The following is a 21,903-nucleotide window of genomic DNA, read 5'->3' on the forward strand; positions in this document are numbered from 1 at the left end:
ACCCTGAAATATATATTTTAACCGGTGTATTAATTTTAATAAAAATCTGTTTTTTAAAAAGCATACTTTTGTTTTCATAAATTTAGACAATTGTGTTCACGTTAATCATAAATGGTTTAATAAATGTTTAGAATAATATTAATAAAGTTTCAAGTGACCTTGGAGCTCTTCTAGTTCAACCCCCTGCTCAGGCAGGAAACCCTATACCCGTGATGGCAAACCTTTTAGAGACCGAGTGCCCAAACCACAACCCACTTATTTATCGCAAAGTGACAGGGCTGCATCAGCATTGTGGTGCCCTCAGGGGGGCAGGGGGCATGGCTGTAGTGATCACAGCAGACTGGGTGGGCATGGCCACCTCAATGTTGCTTGTGGAGGAATTCCTGTGGGGGCCAGGCAGGATTAGGGAAGATCCAGGGGATCTCTGGAGGGTGGGGTGGTGGGCAGGAGGCTTGTCCTGTGGGGTGAAGCGATGGCGGGGGCATTGCCGTGGGGCAAGGCAAGGCGAGGCAGCTGCTACCTGACACCATTGGCCCCCACACACCGAGGCCAGCAAGCACATGGGGCCAACGGTGTCTGTCAGCAGCCATAGCCTGCTGGCCCCTCAACCAGCGCACTCTGGGCTCCGCAGCCCGCTGCCAAAACTGGACCAGCCCAACAGCAAGCAGAGTAGGGGAGGGGCACATGATGCAGACCGCCAGACACACCTACTCCGTCCCATCTGTTTTTGCTTGTGGTTGGAGAGCATGTCGTTGCTGGTCATCTCCTCGACCCCCTTGAAGATCACCATGACAACGATAGGGATCCGGCTTTCCCTGCTCAGGGTGGCCTTTTGCCTTCTGAGTGTGGTTTACCACCTCTATGTGGGGCTTCCTAGCCAACCGCTTCGCCTCCTTCGTGCTGGGCGGGCCTGCAGCTCTGGGTGGTGACCTAATGGACCTGCGTGAGCAGCTGGTGGCTGCAGTAGGTATCAAGGTGCATGAGGGGAATACGCTCCACCCGCAGGCCAAGGGAAAGACCCTTGAGGGAGCTGAGGAGATGGGATGGAGTAGGTGCTACTGGTGCCGCTGCAGCACTGCTGCTGGAGCTGCCAGCTGCTCGCGCAGGTCCATTAGGCCGCTGCCCAGAGCTTCAGGCCCTCCCAGCATGAAAAAGCAAAGCAGTCGGCTAGGAAGCCCTGCGTAGAGGTGGTAGAGCACACCCTGGTCCAGCAGGCAAAAGGCCACCCTGAGCGGGGAAAGCTGAATCCCCATCGGCATCATGGCTGCCTAGGCCCAGCACAGATGGGGGATGGGGAGAGGCACACAATACTAGCTGGGACAGGGAGGGCCATATTGCTGATGGGGATTCGACTTTCTTTGCTTGGCGTGGCCTTTGGCTTGCCAATTCTCCTTTGTGCTGGACGGGGCTGCCGCTTCAGGCAGCGGCCTAATGGACCTGTGCAAACTGCTGGCGGAGGCACGCGTACCCAGAGATGGCTCTGAGTACCGCCTCTGGCACTAATGCCATAGGTTCGTCACCACTGCCACGTCTCTTCTTAAAAACTTCCAGTGTTGGAGCATTCACAACACTGGAGGCAGGTTGTTTCACTGATTAATTGTTCTAACTGCCAGAAAATTTCTCCTTAGTTCTAGGTTGCTCCTCTCCTTGATTAGTTTCCATCCATTGCTTCTTGTCCTGCCTTCAGGTGCTTTGGAGAATAACTTGACTTCTTCTTCTTCGTGGCAACCCGAGATATTGGAACACTGCTATCATGTCACCCCTAGTCATTCTCTCCATTAAACTCTTTCTATAGTCTCAACATCTTTTTTACATTGTGGTGACCAGAACTGACTGCAGTATTCCAAGTATGGCAACAAAGACAAACAGATATTAATTATAAATTACTTGGCTGATAAAATATAGTTTGTCAAGAAAAACCTTAATTATAATTTTAATTTGATGGCACATTATACTTAGGAAAATATTTTACAATTTAGGGCAATTTATCTTGTCTTTCCCCCAAACAAAAGATTTTTTACCTGAGTGACTTGCTCCACAGATCCAATGTATGTATCCGGCCGAAGCAATATATGCTCCAACTGAGATTTCTTTTGATAGATTCTTTCAACAGACAACCTCCTTGAATTATCATTCTTTATCTTCCTCACTTTGGGGTTCACATCAAGAACCTCAATGGAAATAAAACAAGAAAAATTGCAAAGAGAAATTCATTCCCTAAATGCCTGCTTGTTTGTAATAGGAATTCAGGTGGGACTAAAATACATAGAACATATATGTCAGAGCTAAATGTTGAATGAACAAAACAAACTGAAGAGAGTAAGGAGATAGATGCTGCTGGAGGTCAGCTCCAGATTAAACATCTTAGTTGGCTGGGTATTGCAGGAAATAAACATTGTACAAAAGCAGCTTCACATCAAATTGAAAAATGTCCAATGCATACTGCAAAGTCCATTCCATGTCCTGTCCTATCCACATAAAAAGGTGAAATGCAATCTTATGTTGCTTCCTCATTCAGAACTGATATGATTGGGTCAATACTGATCCCCAGTTGTTCTCTGTAGGAGAATACGCACAGGAGAAAGAGATATTCTAGGGAGTGAGTGATTAAACATGCTGCTCTCCAGGATAAAATCTGTCCCCAACCTATCCTTCCATAAGAACCTAAAGTCCTGGCTCTGCAAATTGGCCTGAGGATTCAATGGGGGAGCTGTACTTTGGAGGTGACTGCTAGATTGACAGTAGATTCTATCTCTCACCCTAGCTTTCTGCTCCCTACTTACCCATCTTTTTTAGTAGTTGCATCAATATACTCCCTTGTTTTCTTTTTCCTTATTATTCTATTATTTTACTTTTGTTTAAATTTCTTTTTTTATGGTTGTAAGTTGCCTAGAGTAGCCCTATGTGAGATAAGCAGCAAATATAATTAATAATTATAATTAACTGCAACACTAAAGCTGATCATGAATGAATATGTGTGTCCCTGAATAATGTTGCAGGATCCAATCTGGGTCAGTCCCTAGTAAGATAGAAGTTCCTTGAAGATGGGCTCCAGAACCATTCGAAAAGCTCAGAATACAAAACCTCTGATCCTGGTGACCGACCCATATTGGATCCTGCAATTAAACCTGATGTTCAATTACATCATCAGGGTCTATCTGCCTTAAAAGGCTCCTGCTCCATTTAGCATGCTTGTAGTTTATCTGTGCCTCCTCCATACCAGTATAGGTGGCAAGTTGATTGCCTCCCACTTGGAAACTTGCTGTCTGCCAGCTTGGCCAAATTATTCCCCTCTCTACAATGTAATTCATTAGCCTTTAAAAAGATTTCTATTTCTCTAATGGAACTGAAAGAAAAAAACAACCTTGCTGATTCTGTTAGACTTGAAGAGCTAACCATTTCAGGTTGACCTGATCTTTTATAATAGAAGGCACAAACTTGGTAGTGTCAGTTGTAAAATAGGCTTAAACACTGTGTATACACATTCAGAAAGCAAACATCTTAGTTCCATTCATAGATTCAAAACGATCCAAGTGAATATGCAACACTCCCATCAGATAATATTGCTTAATAAATTAGATTTTAAGGGGCAAGTAGAAATGATGAAAAAAATGGTAGTTCTTTAGGAAGCCCTCCATAGGTGAATTGCACCCAGAAGCTCAGCTGTAACCAGTACATCTTACTTAGCAGAAATGTTGCATAGGTATAGGAAGATATGCTCTTAATGCTCATACTGATACATTCTGGACTAGCTGTAGTTTCTTAGTGATGGTCAAGTGCAGCCTCCTGTGAAACACATTGCAACAATCCACATACAAGGTGGCCAAGACATGAGTAACTATGAGTAGGGATTCTTTGTTTAGGAAAGGGTGCAATTGGCACATCAGATAAATTTGGGCAAAAGTCTGGCTTTTATTGCTCTTAGATATAAGCTTTTGCAAATTAAGCCTCTTTTCATTAAATATAGTTTATGAAAACGGAGGCTTTTTAACTTTTCTATTTTATGACTCAAATACGGTGACCTGGATCCAACTTGTAACACTCAGTAAGTCAGCATCCCTTAAACTACCTTACCATGTCCATCAAACACAATTCAAATGGGATACAGATGATGGGAGTCATAATTTCAATATAGCTCAAACCAATCAGTGGGAGAAGGATTCTGATCCCAATCAGTTTCAAGGTAAATCAAAACAAATAAAAGAGAGAAAAATCGCGTCAGAAAGAATGGAAGAAAGGCGGGAAGCCCAGGATAGACAGAAAAGCTTACCTTGAGAGGAGAGGAACAGTCGAGATCCATAGTAGCTTCAGAAGCGAGAAAAAAAGCGGATCGGGATATCTGGCTTTCGCAAAAAGTCAAACCAAGCCAGAAAAGGAATGTCAGCGCCTCAAAATATTCGCACTGTTGGGGGATAGAGGGGTGGGGGACTAAGGTTTGCGACGAGAAAAGCCGCGGTCGCCTCCCCGCCAACCGCTCTCCTAACCAACCGCTCCCGCGCGTTTTGCTTACACAACGTCTGAGCAAAAGAACACTTCCAGTTGAATCAGAGTTCAAAAAACACGGTTCAACCCGCCAAAATACATCTCACCAATCAACGAAGGCCTCCATATAGACCTGACCAATCCTTGCCGAGGACAAGAGCGGATAAGCAGAACGAAAGAGGGGAGGGACGTTTACCCAGCCAATAGAGACAATACTAGAACATTCAAACACACGCACGCGCACGCGCGCACACACACACACACACACACACACACACACACACACACACACACACACACACAGACACACAAAAAAAAAAACAAAACAAAACAAAAAAAAGTTCGTGTGTAAGCGACGGGGCCGTACTTCGGGATTCGTGATGCTGGCTCAGGAATTCTGGGAGTTGAAGTCATAAAAGAGCCGAGGTTGCCTACCCTGGTATAGGTCAATGAGCCTAGTGCTGAAACAATGTCTAGCGTGCGACTTAGTTTGCAAATTAATCTCAATAGGCAATGCTTAAATATATTCTGTTGGCACGCGTAAAATATTTTATTTCTATACGTAAGGCAGCGATTATTCTAAAATAAGTAATCTAGGAGTGTAAAAAGATCGATCTTGGAAAAAGGATCATAATAACTATTTTTATTAACCCAACAACCAATTGAACAAAGAGCAAGCTTTAATTTTAACGTTTTACCTCACTCCTTTTGGCTGGTTCCAACTGGTCTGTCCCGCTTACTGACTTATATTTTGTTTTTGGGTTTTACTCCGATTATTGTCAACTGCCCGGAATCATTGGAAGTAGAGTTGCATACAAGTTTAAATAATAATGCTTATCAAAAAAAGAAATTTGTTGTGCTATCGTGATTGGAGTCCTTGGAGCAGTTCCTAAAGGACTCCTTCGATATTTGAAAAATTTGAATTTGTCGGATCAAAACACTCAAATTAAAAAAAACCGGCTAGAAATTGCCTGTATTTTCTGATTATCTTAATAATTCTTACGTCTTTGGTTATGACATGAATTATTAGGCTTTCAGTCTTTGAATGTGGATTTAATTATGGATGATTGATTGATTGATTAACTGGTGCTTTTGAAGAGGGGGTCAACTTATTTTCCAAAGCATCAGCGGGCAAGACAAACAATGGAAACTAATGAAGGAGAGAAGCAATCTGGAACTGAGGAGAACTTCCTAACAGTGAGGACAATTAGTGGAACAGCTTGTCTTCAGAAGTTGTAAGTGCTTTATCACTGGAGGCTTTCAAGAAAAGACTGGACAATCATTTATCTGAAAGAGTATATGATCTGGTTGTGCAGGGGGTTGGACTAGAAGATTGTCAAGATCCCTTCCAGCTCTATTCTGATTGATTGATTATCCTCAGTAATAATAGTATTAATAACTTCAACAACTGATAAAATGGAAAATATTTTAGTAGCTGTTTTGTTTTTAAGGGAATGAGTTGATAAATAATACACCGAGAAGTGTTTGCTGTATCTAATATACTGATAGAAATACCCCAAAAGCCATTAATACTTTAACATAGTGAGGAAAGTCAGCTCCCCAGAGAAGAAAATATTAAAAGGGCAAAAAAATATACCGTATTTTCCGGCGTATAAGATGACTTTCTAAAGCAGTGATTCTCAACCTTTCTAATGCCGTGACCCCATAATACAGTTCCCCATGTTGTGGTGACCCCCAAGTGGGTGTGGCCACCAATAAGAGGGAGTAGGACAGCTAGGGAAAAGGGAAAAAAATGGCGGACAGCATGGTTTGGTGACCCCCGTGAAATGGTCATTTGACCCCAAATGGGGTCTCGACCCACAGGTTGAGAACCACTGTTCTAAAGCATGCAAATCAGCTCCAAAGTTGGGGGTCGTCTTATACGCCGAGTTGTCTAATATGCCGGAAAATACGGTATTTCCTCAAAAAGGATTTTAAAAGCAGAAGCCAACTCTGCCCCCAAGTTTCTCTGTCCCAAGCAGAAGCTAGCCCTATATAAATGCAGATGTAAACCATCAGAAAGGCCCCAGCTAGAAGATCAAGAAGACAAAGACCTAAAATCTGTATACCCCACCTGAGATGGGACATAATAAGACTAACCCATCACTATCAAGAATACCAGAGAGGCACACCTAGATTCAGGTCAAATACATACCACAGGAAATAGCCTCAAAGTTCATGCCACAGGAACAGGAAACTATTCCAAACAAAAGGCTTTCAGAGGGTATAAAAACTTACTCCACATGTGCTCAGCCCTTTTCTTTTTTGTCTCCTCTCTGCTGCCAGAACCATCTTTCTGTCTGGCTCTTCAATAAACTGCAACTTTCTTTCTAAAGCAGTCGCCATGTTGCTTATTTATCCCCGGTTTGGATGAATCAGGATGAAGACTTTTCTTTCAACAATAGAACATAGAATAGAGTTGGAAGGGACATGGAGGTCTTCTAGTCCAACCCCCTGCTCAAGGAGACCCTATATCATTTCAGATAAATGGCTGTCCAGTCTCTTAAAAGTCTCCACAACTTCTAAAAGCGAGCTATTCCACTGGTTCATTGCTTTCACTTTAGGAAATTTCTTCTTAATTCTAGGTTGCTTCTTTTTTATTAGTTTCCAATAATAATGATACTAAGGAAGCTGATTACAGGCAGTACTTGACTTATAATTGGCTATTTAGTGAATGTTCAAAGTTACAATGCATCTCCTGAGGGCTATGTGCACACACCTGTGGTGATTTACGTTTTTTGCTGGAAATGGTATTTACTTCCAATTTCTGGCAAAAAACACCTGTTGTGGACAATGAATTTGCTTAATGATTGTGACATTCACTGCTGCAAAAATGTCAGTCATGCTGGGAATGATCAGTGGAAAAAAAGAGAAGGTGCTGTCCTAGTATCCTTTGGTTGGAACACTATAAAGGATGACACCGGGATGACCATAACAGAATAACAGAGTTGGAAGGGACCGTGGGTCTTCTAGTCTAACTACCCACTCAGGCAGGAAACAAATGGTTGTCCAATCTTTTAAAAACCTCAGGGTTGGAACACCCACAATTTCCGGAGACAAGTCATTCCACTGATTAATAATTGTTCTGTCAGAAAACCTCTTAGTTCTAGGTTGGTTCTCTCCTTGATTAGTTTCCTTCCATTGCTTTTTGTCCTGTCTTCAGGTACTTTGTAAGATAGGTTGAATTCCTCTTCTTTGTGACAGTCCCTTGGATATTGGAACATTGCTATCGGTATCATATCACCCCTAGTCCTTTTGTTTATTAAACTAGACATACTCAGTTCCTGCAACCATTCAAATTTTTTAGCCTTCAGTCCAATCATAATCATAATCATCATAATAATAAAGTTGGAAGGGACCTTGGACGTCATCTAGTCCAACCCCCTGCTCAGGCAGGAAACCCTATACCATTTCAGACAAATGGCTGTCCAGTCTCTTCTTAAAAACTTCCAATGTTGGAGCATTCAGCACTTCTTGAGGCAGGTTGTTCCACTGGTTAATTGTTCTAACTGTCAGGAAGTTTCTCCTTAGTTCTAGGTTGCTTCTCTCCTTGATTAGTTTCTATCCGTTGCTTCTTGTCCTGCCTTCAGGCGCCTTGGAAAATAGCTTGACTCCCTCTTCTTTGTGGCAGCCCCTGAGATATTGGAATACTGCTATCATGTCCCCCCTCGTCCGTCTCTTCATTAAACTAGACATACCCAATTCCAGCAGCCTTTCCTTATATGCTTTGGCCTCCAGTCCCCTAATCATCTTTGTTGCTCTTCTCTGTACTCTTTCTAGAGTCTCAACATCTTTTTTACATCATGGTGACCAAAACTGGATGCCGTATTCCAAGTGTGGCCTTACCAAGGCATTATAAAGTGGTATTAATACTTCACATGATCTTGATTCTATCCCTCTGTTAATGCAGCCCAGCACTGTGTTGGCCTTTTTGGCAGCTGCAGCACACTGCTGGCTCATGTTTAAGTTATTGTCCACTAGGACTCCGAGGTCCCTCTCACAGTTACTACTATTGAGCAAGGTACTGCCTATACTATACCTGTACATTTGGTTTTTCTTGCCTAAATGTGGAACCTTACTTTTTTCACCATTGAATTTCATTTTGTTAGATAGCACCCAGTGTTCAAGTCTGTCCAGATCCTTGTGTATCCTAAGCCTGTCTTCTGGAGTGCTGGCTATTCCTGCCAGCTTGGTGTCATCTGCAAATTTCATGATTTCCCCATCTATCCCCTTGTCCAAATCGTTGATGAAGATGTTGAAGAACACTGGGCCCAAAACAGAGCCCTGGGGTATCCCACTACACACTTCCCTCCATGTAGATGTGGTTCCATTGAGGACCACACGCTGAGTACAACCGGTCAGCCAGTTACGGATCCATCTGGTGGTGATGCTGTCTAAACCACATTTTTCTATCTTGTCAAGTAGTAGGTTGTGATCTACTTTATCAAATGCCTTACTGAAGTCCAAGTAAATTATATCCACAGCATTCCTCTGATCCACTAATTTTGTCACTTGGTTAAAGAATGCAATAAGATTTATCTGGCATGATCTGTTTTTGACAAACCCATGTTGGCTTTTAGTAATGACTTTGTTTGTCTCTAGGTGTTCGCATTCGTTGTTTGATTATCTTTTCCAGAATCATCTTTGTTGCTCTTCTCTGCACTCTTTCCAGAGTCTCAACATCTTTTTATATTGTGGTGACCAAAACTGGATGCAATATTCCAAGTGTGGTCTTATCAACACATTTTAATTTGTATTAATACTTTGCATGATCTCAATTCTATCCCTTTGTTAATGCAGCCTAGGACTGTTGGCTTTTTTGGCAGCTACAGCTCACTGCTGGTCCATATTTAAATGATTGTTCACTAGGACTTGCAAGATCCCTCTTGCAGGTATTATTATTGAGCCAGGTGCACCTATTCCATACCTGTGTATTCGATTTTTCTTGCCTAAATGTAGAACTTACTTTTCTCATCACTAAATTTCATTTTTTTAAGATAATGACTCAGTGTTCAGGTCTGTCAAATCCTTCTGTATCTTGAGCCTATTTTCTGGAGTATTGGCTATTCCTCCCAGTTTGGTGCTGTCTGTAAATTTGATAAGCTCTCATTTTATCCTCTCTTCTACATTATTGATGAACATATTGAAGAGTACTGGGCTTAAGATAGAGCCTTGGGGTATCCCACTGCATACATGTAGATGCAGTTCCATTAAGAACTACACATTGAGTGCAATTGGTCAGCCAGTTACGAATTCATATGGTAGTTATGCTGTCCAATCCACATTTTTCTATCTTACCAAGTAGTAGGTTGTGGTCTGCTTTATCAAATGCCTTAGTGTAGTCCAAGTAAATTATATCCACAGCATTCCTCTGGTCCAGTAATTTTGTCACTTTGTCAAAGAATTTGTCTTGGCACAATCTGTTTTTGACAAACAATATTGGCTTCTGGTTATGACTTTGCTTGCCTATAGGCGTTTGCTTGATTATCTTTTCCAGAATCTTTCCAGATACAGATGTCAGGCTGGTAAATCTGTAGTTTCCTGGATCCATTTTTTCCCCCTTCAGATTCCATCAGATCCATGGTGGATCTGAAAGAGAAAGTGTGAGACACAACTGAATGGCTGATGATGATGATGACACAACAAAGGTTGTAAAAACAGACACAATACATGGTGACCTGCTTAATGATCAGCACAACTTAGAAACCATAATTTTGGGCTCAATTATGGTTGTAGGTCATGGGCTACCTGTACAGAACAGAGGGACGATGGCATGCATTTCTTTCAAAATGATGCCCCTGTCAAGTAATTTTAAGAAAAATATAACATAAATACCAGGACAATTTAGAAATAAACCACCGTTTGAGCATGTGCAAGAAATAGGCGGGGATAGTGATGCCCATCATATGGCACCATGCGCAGTAGTTCAGTAGGCAGTGAGGAGTGGAAAGAGAAAGTTGGTTGCAGTTGACATGTCCACTAGATCAATTTTTAAAATGAAACAGTGGCTTGCATTGCACCACTTCAACGATGACAATACACTTCATGATGCTATTACAGGATGACTTCATTCCCAGTCAGGAGATTATTTTGCAGAAGGAATTTCAAATCTTGTAAGATGTTATAAATGCCTCAATTTGAATGGCAATTATGTCAAAAAGTAATGTAATGTTGTTTTCTAATATGTATAATACAAGTTCTGTGTCTGCAAGTGTCTGTCATTGATAACCAAGCAGAGGTTTATTTCCGAATTGCCCTCATATAATAAGATATTTTGCCTGACTCTATTCTAAGGTTTGGATCATGTAACTGAAGGAAGTAAAACGAGGAACAAAAACATTTGAAATCAATGAAATCTGATGATTTCAAAGAATTTACAGCAAATGTGAGGAAGGTTGTATCTAATCCCCAATAATATTTGACAAGAATAGGCGGAATACAGTATCAAATTAAAACTCAGAAATAATGTTCCCTTATATGTCTGACTGGACTCACTTTTTCTCAACTAATATTGTTGCAGTTTGTGCAACTACAGAGGTTACCATTCAAAGAAGACAATACATTCTGATAATCTGACATTTATTTACAGGTGATCCTTTGACCTACAACCATAATTGAGCTTGGCAATTACAGTCATAGTTATGATAGTCATAAAATGGGTTGTCACATAACCAATCCAATTTTATATTTTTTTTTCCAGTGGTCATGGAGTGAGCTCTGTAGTCATTAAGTGAACCCCTTGTTTGCTATGGGCCGATTTTTACTGGAAACAGGAAATAAATCCTGGTTTACCTAAAGAAAAATTATAAATTGCAGCCATGTGACTGCGGGATGTTGCAAATTGCCATAAATGTGGGCTAGTTGCCAAACGCCCAAAATGTGATCACATGATAGTGGAAGATCGGAGGGTGGCCATCGGAGCTTCGAACTGGGTTGTAAGTAGGATCTCTACTTGCGGGATGTCTACTGTAATTTCAAATAATTGCTAAGAAATTGGTCATAAATTAAGGACTACCTGTACATCCCAAATACTAATCTTTTTGTCATTAATTTTAAAAAATCTATCAGAATATGCAGACTACAGACCCAAAGTTGCATATTCTTTCCAAAGCAATTGTGCCTTTGGAGTTCTTCTGACTGCCAAAACTTGTGGCATGGCTTCCTACTGATTTGAAGCACAAAAAGATATGAAAGCACAATAGAACCTAAGTAAACTCCGATTTCTCTCAAACTGAAACACAATAACGTGTTTACTCACTTGTGATGAGGTCCTATGTTCAGTGGCCTTTTCTCCTATCTGCTTAAAAATCCCCACATATGTTCATAATAGGGGAGCCTGAATTTAACATAGACTTAGAAATGGTCAACAGCAATGTTCTGATTGTATTTATTTATTTGTTTGTTTATTTGAAATACCATCTTTATTATTTTTACAAATAATTTGAACCAGTGAACATATCCAATACGCATTCTTTTTGCAAATTTCCTTCCAACAACCATTCTGTGAGGGGGAGGGTTAGAATGAGAGAAAATGACCGGCCCAAAGTCATGTAGCTGGCTTTCATGGCTAAGGCATGTCTTGAACCTGCTGTCTGTCCTAGTGCCTTAACCGCTAGATCAAACTGGCCAATGTACCAAATTTCATAAGGCAATTCCGCGGTTGTTATGTCCAAAACAAGCTAACAGTAAAAAGCTCAACCTCCAAGATCTCTTCTACCAACAGGGCAAACATTAGAATATAAACTGAGACCAAACAACAGTCCTTACTAGCACATACCTAGTTTGGGTATGAAACATCTGCAAGAAAACAAGCTCAGAGAACATCAAGGACCCCTCATTTCAGCCCTGAGCTACAAATATATTCCATTTTTAATTATGTCAAAAGGATAACTTATATCGTACAACCCTCACCATAAGATTATTTGTTTACCAGTAATCCTCAATTTATAACCGATCACTTAGTGACTGTTCAAAGTTAAAACAGACCTCCCCAGGAGTATTTATGACCAGGTTCCATAATTCCGATGGGCCTTTCCATTACATGACTGCAAGTGAATACTTGACAACTGGCCTGCATTTATGACCATGTTTTATGATGTTTTGGCAAAACCCAGCATTTATTTCTGATTTTCAGCAAAAATGAAAACAATGGGTTTGTTTAACATCCACTGCAAAAAAATAAAATAAAATAAAAAATAGGAAAATTGGGTTGATCATGTGAGTGACCCAATTTATGATTGTCATGACTTACAGTCGTAATGGGCAAGCTCCATTATGGTCATAAATCAAGGGCTGCCTGTATTTTATAATATTTGGCATTAAAACTAAACTTTAAGGCCTCCCCCCAAATCCTGATTAAATAATCAGTATGCAATGACTCCCCCATTGACTTTGCTTATCAAGGTCCCAAAAGCTGATCACACGATCCCAGGACACTGCAACCATCACAAATACATCTGGAATTTGATTACGTGACATGGGGATGCGACAAGGGTCGTAAGTGTGAAAAATGGTCATGTCGCTTTGAATGGTAACTAAACAAACTGTTGTAGGTTGAGGACTACCAGTATTGGTCTTCAACCAAAAGGCTTTCAGAATAACTATAGTAATAATTTATAATTACTACAAAATAATTTGTACTAATAGAGGACCTCTGTTCACAGGTTTATATCTAAAAGACTTAGCACAAAATATATTTTTTTAAAAAAATACATAGCAAGAAGTTGCTTTATAGTAGTAAGCAATTACAATATGGAAACATATATCAAAACATGATTTCAATTTTTCTAAATAGGCATTTTTCTTTAAAAAATATTGTTTTAAATCCTTTTAAAACTATTTTTTTTAAAAAATAAAAAAAATCTACAAATATAGGTTAAAAATTTTAATCTCAGTAAAAGGCTTTTATTTTGCAGACTTGTAACTGATAGATTCAGAAGATATTAGGAAACAGAGAGCAGATTTAAAAGCCAAAGAACAGCTATTAGTTGAAAAATGGCATTAGACAAATGAGAATTTTAAAAAACAAAATGGGTAATGTAATTGAAATTTATTTGAAAGACATAATTGTGAAGCAGTTTAAGTAACATATAAACAGCACCTTCTCTATACAATAGGAAAATTCAGAATTTATTTTGATTGTTTCCATAACTTAGCACATATAGTAAAATTGCTGGAAGCCCAAGCAAATGTAGCACCTCCATTAATTCTAAAAAAGACTTCAAGGCAGTCTTTGGAGGAGAGGCTTCCAGATCTTCTCTAGAATCTGGTAAACAACAATTTCAATCCAAAGCAACAATGTGGTTCTGACAAATAGGTATTGCCGTTTCAGGTAGCATTGCTGGGAATCATAGTTTGCATATCTTGGATAATGCTTTGGTACTTAGGCCTGATACCACAGAGAGAAAATGAAAAGAAATATAAAGATTACACCTATGCAGAATTTAGTGATTAGAATGAAAGTAAGTTTGTTTGAGGTGGCCATTTCAGGGGGTAATAAGTTGTGGAAAGGGTCCTTAAACCTTTGCTCTTTTTGCAGTTTCCTTCCCCTCATTTATTTTGGTCAACCACTATGAATCAATGACAAATGGAGATCCTGAGAGTTTCTGTAAACTGTATAGTTTGTGAAGACATCAAATAACATTTTCCTTGGCAAGAATTCTTTAGTTTTATCTTTTATCTTTCCAGGAAATGAGGGGGAGCATGAAAAAAAGTAAGTCCCCTCTCCCCATTAAATATTATACTATTGCTTCCAAACTCAGACACCCGGAGTTTGGTGTGGAGCTGAAAGAACTTGGTCCCTGAATCTGAGAGACTTTTACTTTTGCAAAGAAGCTTCTTTGCCCAACTGAAAATACAAATCACCATTTATGCAAAGCAAAAGCATTTATTAAGGGGAGTCAAGATTCTGCAGTACAAAAACAAATGATACATACATTTAGTATATATAATATATCAGAAAGCAATAAAAATATTGGTTACATGTAAGACCTGAACAATAGAAAACATTGATTCTAGACAACGTTCCACAAGTGGCAAACCTTTGGGTTACGTTACTCTTTCCAGCTGGGTTTGTATCTTTCTCAAAATTTCCAAGTGTATTTAGGGACTTTCAGAATATGTTTCTAATGTGTAGTTGCTGAAAAAGCAAGTTCTCACACATATGAAACAAATGGCCTTGACTCAGAAGAGAAATTAAAAAAGAAGTCCAGACTGCCATGTCAAAAGTGCTAATAACACCTTTTAATGTTAATAATGAAGCCTAAAATTTGAGTCAATATCATGGACACCACTTTTGCATGCCATTAATGTATTTTTTTGGAGATTTACATACAAGAGTATAGTTCCAACTTTATTATTGTTATAAACTAAGTTATACTCTACAGAGATGATTACAAAAGCTCTTTCTTTGGCTCTTTTCCAGATATGTTAATTTGACCAATAATATTTTAAGTCAGTGTTTCTCAACCTTAGCAACCTTAAGATACATAGACTTCAATTTCCCAAATTCCATAGCCAGCATGCTAGTTGGGAAATTCTGGGAGTTGAAATCCACACATCTTAAAGTTGCTGAGGCTGAGAAACACTGCTTTCTCTACATGCTATGTTTTTTGGGAAGAGAATATTTAGATTATTTATCTCATTAGTTTTTGAAGTAACAGCTCCATGATATTAAAGAGTGTACGTGTGCTATTAACCCATCTGCAGACCTCTCTTTGTCAGATACCACAGAATTCCCTTTTCAGGAATTTTATAGAAATAAAGGCACTTAATATTTCTTAAACATAACCATGACTAATGAATGTCATATTTTGACCAAGAAATGTATATATGAATATATATGTATATGCAAATATAATATTTTAAAATCGTCTCTATCTATATACTGAGACCAAAAGACAAGCAGTTCTGGCAGCTTGCAGTAAGATAATGGGTGGCCTTGCTTCTTTACACAATTCTTTTCTCAGCATGTGCTTTGCATCCTAATACCTTAATGCACGGGCCTCTTTCATTCAATCTGTTCCAACCTGGATGGTAACTAAGGCCTTCTGTTGTTCCCTGCCAGACTAATGATGTTTCTCCTAGGTGCTAATATCAAAAGTATTTTCCACACACAAAACTATCAGGGAATCTGAGCATCTCCAGCTGGTCTCCAGGAGGAATATACCCTTAAGTGGAATAGAGGCCTGTCCTCTTAAATATTGGGATGCTTTTCTCCAGTTTTCACAGTCTTGAGATTTGGAGTGGTTCACCTGAAGCGCCAAGCCATGCCAGACAGCTTTATAGATCCTGAAAATACAAACAATAGGAATTATACAAAAGAGGAAAGATGAAGTCAGCTTTTCACAATTCTTGAGCAGACAGTCTCTTGTGGAGGGAAAGCCTAGATATGCAAATAATTTCTGCTCTCCTTGCCTGTGTGCTCAGAAATATGTCTCAATAATCTTCCATGTGATTGACGGAATTAAATCATGACCTTGCTGCCAAACCTATGTGGGCTTCATCATTTCCTTCAGTGTTCAGTACAGGTCATGTTGTTATTCTTACAACACTCCTGGAGAGGTTGGCGTTACTCCCAAATGTATAGAAGGCAATAGAAATGAAAGATGGCCTTGACAAATTGCTATTTGCCGAATTATTTTGATGTGCCGAATGGAAAAGTATTGCTTGCCTGAGAAAAGCATTTATTTTTTTAATCATATTCTTATTTTTTTGAAAAATGTAACATATGCTTAGTTTCTCATGTAGCTTTTCAAACATTTCTCTAATACTGCTTTTTCTGCTTTATATTGGGGACTTGTTCTTCACTTGAGAAAAAATGAATTATATTCTTAAAATCCAGTTGGGTAATTTTCCAAAATTACTTATCATCTGGATGCTCTTTCTATATTTTACTCACCATGTAGGGTCTGTCATGACATTCAGCCCATTGAAGGCATAGATGGGGTACTCCATGGGGTTGAAATCAGAAATTCCATGTTTAGTGAAGAGGGAATTCCAGCTCTTTGCCAATAGCTGACCCTGTAGCAGAAGTGAGATTGAAAACTTCTATGCGTGCATCTAACTATGGCAGGAATATGGTGCAGCAAACTCTTTTTTTCTGCCATTTTTGATGTGACTTTCATCTGATGCCTGAGACACCATTAAGATTTCCTGAATTGTTTCTGGATTAAAGGAGTATTTTCTATTCTAACCCAAATCTTTTATTTTTGTTGTGATTCCAGTTAGGCATGTTTAAGCAAAACCTATGTTGGAGATATTGCCAGGTGATCCTTAGATGAAGGGAGTGGTCCCCTTTTACTGGCTAGCTTAGACAAGTGGGCATGCCTACCCCCTCTACGTCTCTGAGCATTCCCCTCTGGGAGCATTCCGGTCTGGCTAAGAGAGTCAACGTTTTTTTAAACCAGTTTCTCTTCCAGTATCTGCCAATTTTCTAAAGTTGGGGATTGGCTTCATGCCTGGCTCTGAAAGAGGGAACACCTTAAGTAACGAGAGGCAGGCTCTGTGGTATGAGGCCGCACAAAGCAGCAAGAAATTTTCTTCCTGCTTCACAATGCAAACCCTCCCCATCAACCTGTCATCTGCTAGACAGCTACTTTTAAGTATGGGTTTACTGCTTTTTGAAAGGGAGTGAAAATCTTGTTTAAAAATGAACTGACCTAGCAGGCAGTGGGATGGAGAGGTGTTGAATTATGAAGCAGGAGAGAAGTTAAGAAAAATTATCTCCCTCTGCAGTACACAGAAAACAATACTGCTATTTTGAAAAGCCATTCAAAAACAGCTGATAAATATTGTGCTCCTCTTTTCCCAAAACTGTAGAAGTCTTGCTATTGAAATGTTAGGTGACACCTTGCTGATGATAGAGAAGTGATGGTGAATTTATGACAGGTATATCAGAGGTGGCGCTCCACAAAATTTTGGGTGACATGCCAATATTCATCAACACCTGACAATAATTATTCTTGAAAACATATGATTTTTAGTGGCTGTGTAAGCTGCTTGAAAATGAGGTATGCTCTTATGCCAACTCCAGAGCTTCTGAAAATCAGGCAAGAACAGGTGTGATTTTTGCACAGTTTTCAGAGGCTGCAGAGGTCTGGAAGAACGTTCTCTGGAGTCACTTCAAAAACAAAGGCCTTGTGTGACTCAGAGCCTCTTCAGGTAGGCTGCAGGGGCCTGTCAACAGAAAGAGACTAGCGCTTAAAAGTAAGTGGCACACAGCAGATCATGGGGATCACACATGATTGGACTGATTTTTTTTTAAAAAGAAATGAATATGTAAAGAATTGCTTCTTTTTTGTCTGGGTGAGTGTGACATGCTAGCAAAGTCAAGTTTAGAATTTTCCAAATTTTTGATATGCTGAATCCAAAAGCCAACACAAACACTATGACAGAATTAGGTACTGAGATCTGCCTTGCTTTTATTGGCTCTTTAGGATGCTGTAAGCATAGTCACTCCACTTTGGTTGTGGAGGGCATTATTCCTCCCAGCCATTCTGTCTAGATAAGCTGGATACCTACCTTGTGCGGAGACATCTCCCAGTGTAACACTAGCCTGTACTTTCTGACAGTCCATTTGGATGGTCTACATCAGGAGTGTCAAACTCAATTTCATTGAGGGCTGCATCAGCATTGCGGTTGCCTTTGGGGGGGCGGGTGGGTGTGGCCAGGGTGGGTGTGGCCTACTGGGTGGGTGTGGAGTGGGTGTGGCCTACTGGGTGGGAATGGCCAGCTCTACATTGTTTGCGTCAAGGGTGCCTGTGGGGGCTTGGGCAGGAGTGGGGCAGATCTGAGGGTCTCTGGCAGAAGGGGGTGGGACCGGGGCAAGTGCCAAGGCATGATCCATTTCTTTATTCCTCACAAAGGGTGACACCTCCCCAGCATGCACCCAGGGGGCGGGGCCAACACGACAGGGGCCAATCCCTTGCTGTTTCCAGACGGTTTTGTGGAGCTAAGACTGAATGCGTTTCAGCATAGATGGCCACCACAAAATTGCACATTGGCTCCTGGCCAGCCTGGGCCAGGGCCAATGCAGTGGGGGCCGTTCCCTCACTGTTTCCAGGATGGCTCTGCGGGCCACATGAAACCACTTCGCGGGCCGCATCTGGCCCCCGGGCCTTGTGTTTGACATGTCTGGTCTACATACTCCATATATAAATAGATTTGCCACATAAGGGCAAACTTTAATCCCCTTTTAAAGGAGCACAACCCCTTTTTAATGAAGCTTTAGAAAGGGGGTTCTGGTTTTGGAAGAGGGATGCAGTCAGTACTTTCATTCAATCTATCTGCAGTTCTGCTGAGGTGGACTGCAGATAATTCCCCCACCTCTACTTTGGTTAGGCTCCACAAACTTCAACAGTTGCTTGTCTTTATCCCATCCAATTCATCCAGAAATCAGGAAAAGCTGCCCATAAAACTGACTAAAGAAGGGGTGAAACTGATCAAGTCTGTGTCGACACAATCAACCATTCGTTTTCCCCCCTTTTGCATGTTGAATTTTAATCATTTTTCCTTTTACAACCTCCCAAGCTTCTCCCCATCCCCCCAAGACTACCTTGAAGTCCTTTTTAGAATTACTGGAGGTGCTATAAATAATAGTATATTTGGGGTGGGTTTTTGTTGGGGGGAGTATCTATTCTAGAATAGCATTATATGTGTCTACATATTGATCTATCCATCTGTCAAAATTAATTTTACCAGCCCCAATCCCATTGAATGTTAAGGAGACTGACTAGTGGTGCTTTTCCTATAGAGTGTAATGCTCAATGGGAAGGGAAACAAAGCCAGAAAAATCTGCCAATTACTTCCCTTCATTTATCCCACATGAAAACTATACAAATAGTACCACTACCTGACTTCATTGTAGAGAGGACTTTGCAATGAGGACAGTATAATTTATGCCAGTATAATAAAGACTGAAGATGCTGGCTAGAAACCAGGAGTCTGTGAGTTCTAGCCATGCCTTAGACATGAAAGCTAGTAGGATGAGTTTGGACTAGTCAATATCTCTCAGCTCAACCCATCATACAAGGTTGTTGTAGAGAAAAATAGATAAGAGTATTATGTATATGTTAAGTATGTTTAATTGGGCCATAGTGTTTTGAATTTTGTATTAATTTATTTTTTAAATTTATGTAGTTTTATTTTTTGTGATTGTAAACTGCCCGGAGGTAAGTTGGGTGCCCTATAATTTTACAATTAAATAAATAAATATGTTCACTGTCTTGATTTGACTAAATATATTAAAAATGTCTACAACTAAGAATAATAATAATTTTCTGCCAATTTAGGGATTAGGGGACTACATATTAATATGGGTATGAGAAAGAGACTTTATTTCAAAGTTTAGATTAAATTAAATAAAACTTTATTTCAAAGTTTTTTTAGATAGTTAAGGAATTTTACAACAGCTTTGTTGGCTTTTCCTGTACAAATAGAATTAAATTCTCAACAACTTTCATTTAGAAACAAGGCACTGGACTTAGTTGGGCAACATAAACCAATCTTAATCTGCCTGCTTTTCCATAATCCTATCCAAGAAAGATGTACTGACTCAAGAGCCAATAAGAATCTGTTACTAACCTTAAGGTTAACAAGTGGCAAATTCCTGTCTGTTCTCTTTACAACTGAGATAAGGCTTTGGGTATTTCCGGACAGGAAGGTTCGGAAAGTTCCTTGCAGCTTTGCCTCTTGTGCCTGCTGATGGCACTGTAGGTCCACTCCACTAATCCCATTCAAGTTACCAGTCAAAGGGAAATTTAGTGCCACTAGGCGGAGCTGGAAAACGAAAGAAATCCAGATAAGTACCATACATGGCATCGAAGTAGAATCTAATTCAACAGAAAAATTAGCTGATACTCATCAAGTTTTATTCTTTATCTTAAAAACGTTGTTGCATTTTAGCATTGAAGCCAAGTTCAATCATATAACCAACCAAGGACCCAAGAGGATGATAATTAAACATTCACAAATTATCCCACACATTAAAGCTATTGTTCCCAAGTATTCTTGGGAAATCTTTACAGTTAAATCAGGGGTGTCATGTGATGTGTCGCGACATATTGCGACTTTTTTTTGCCATTGCTGGCAGTGGGGTGGGCACGTTTTTGCTATGATGCATTTGGCCTGCGGGCTGGCAGTTTGACACTCTTGAATTAAATGAAATCCATGTGGGTCTATATTTTCCATGCTACTACATTCAATGACTTGCTTTTTAGAAAAACAACAACAACCAAAACTATAGCTCTAAAGATAAATATGAATGATATACAAATATATTTATCCATTCTTCATTTAGATCAGGGGTCTTCAAACTTGGCTCTTTTATGACTTGTGGACTTCAACTCCCAGAATTCCTCAGCCAGCATGCCTGAGAAATTCTGGGAGTTGAAGTCCACAAGTCATAAAAGGGCCTAGTTTGAAGACCCCTGATTTAGATATGAATATGAATTTAGATGAATTGCCTATCAAATATAATAAACATTTAACTCCCTTGACTTCATTGATTCCAGCCTGTTAGGAAGGGCAATGAAGACAATTGGGCTACATAAACTTTATCCAAAATGAAAGCCCCCAAATATATACTGCAATTTCTAAAATTTTGTAGTTAACCTCTATCTAGAAATGTGGGGGTGGGTGTATATTCTTAATACTTCTAAAGGGCACTGAGTTGAAAACATTTCAAAGCAGTTTCTGCTTTTCTGAATGGGCTAGGATTGCTTGTTTTGGAAGTTTTTGGTTGTCATATAGCAAAAACCAATTTAAATTGTATTCTGTTTGTCCCAGAAGGGATATGAGGATTTTTTTTTATAAGATTGTGCCAATGATTTGTCTTGCTGAACTTACTGAAGGAATCCTCTGGGGGACACTAGTTGGTGCAATTGTCAGAACTGTTATGTTTATTTCATCAAGCTGAACCTAAGAGAAAAGGATTATTATATTACTCTGTATATGGAAGATTTATAGATCTTTTGATCAATTCTTTATAATAAGATGCTAACACAAAACCCACCCAATCAAGCCAGCCCTTAATTTTTTCACTGTCTACTGCAGTTGTCAGAAAAAGCAATGACAATAAATCACTAACAGATCACTTTGTTTAGTCTGTCTCACTTTACTATCACTTTTCTATAGGATACTCACTACTACATTGAATGACAATCAGAATGAATCAAAATAATTGATTTATTTTCTGTTTGGGAAAGAAAATGCTGATGCAGCAGGATTAATAATCCCAGCACCCAATGAGATTGATAGTAGAAAGAACTTCTGTCACTGGATAGCTCTCCTTTAATTTATACCTGCTCAGTTTAAATAGAAAATCACACTAATTTTAATAGCACACATGCTTTTAATAATTGTCTATTATTTGCAGCATTTCTTTGGCATGCCATTCAATATTCCACATATGAAAAAAGATTG

The 21,903-nt window shown here is 39.7% G+C and overlaps 2 protein-coding genes across 4 annotated transcripts in view; both read right to left on the minus strand.

Annotated features, from left to right (window-relative positions):
- TOP2A (DNA topoisomerase II alpha) overlaps positions 1 to 4,517 on the minus strand; it is a 36,751-nt gene extending 32,234 nt beyond the window's left edge. Inside the window, exons 1-2 of the mRNA XM_039353979.1 lie at positions 4,271 to 4,517; positions 2,022 to 2,171 (exon numbers count right to left, since the gene is read on the minus strand). Coding sequence (XP_039209913.1) covers positions 2,022 to 2,171; positions 4,271 to 4,300 — 180 coding nt within the window. The 5' untranslated portion in view covers positions 4,301 to 4,517. The remainder of the gene's footprint in view (positions 1 to 2,021; positions 2,172 to 4,270) is intronic.
- Positions 4,518 to 14,348: 9,831 nt separating this feature from the next.
- Positions 14,349 to 21,903, minus strand: part of LOC120312790 (collagen alpha-1(XVIII) chain-like) — a 37,059-nt gene continuing 29,504 nt past the window's right edge. For all 3 annotated transcript variants that reach the window (XM_039353982.1, XM_039353981.1, XM_039353980.1), the window contains 4 exons: positions 21,328 to 21,399; positions 20,065 to 20,259; positions 16,382 to 16,503; positions 14,349 to 15,771 (listed from right to left, as the gene is read on the minus strand). In XM_039353982.1, coding sequence (XP_039209916.1) covers positions 15,564 to 15,771; positions 16,382 to 16,503; positions 20,065 to 20,259; positions 21,328 to 21,399 — 597 coding nt within the window. In that variant the 3' untranslated portion in view covers positions 14,349 to 15,563. The remainder of the gene's footprint in view (positions 15,772 to 16,381; positions 16,504 to 20,064; positions 20,260 to 21,327; positions 21,400 to 21,903) is intronic.

The sequence above is a fragment of the Crotalus tigris genome, unplaced genomic scaffold (genome assembly GCF_016545835.1).
Source record: "Crotalus tigris isolate CLP2741 ecotype Arizona unplaced genomic scaffold, ASM1654583v1 scf7180000018544.1747854, whole genome shotgun sequence".
In the NCBI taxonomy this organism is placed as follows: domain Eukaryota; kingdom Metazoa; phylum Chordata; class Lepidosauria; order Squamata; family Viperidae; genus Crotalus; species Crotalus tigris.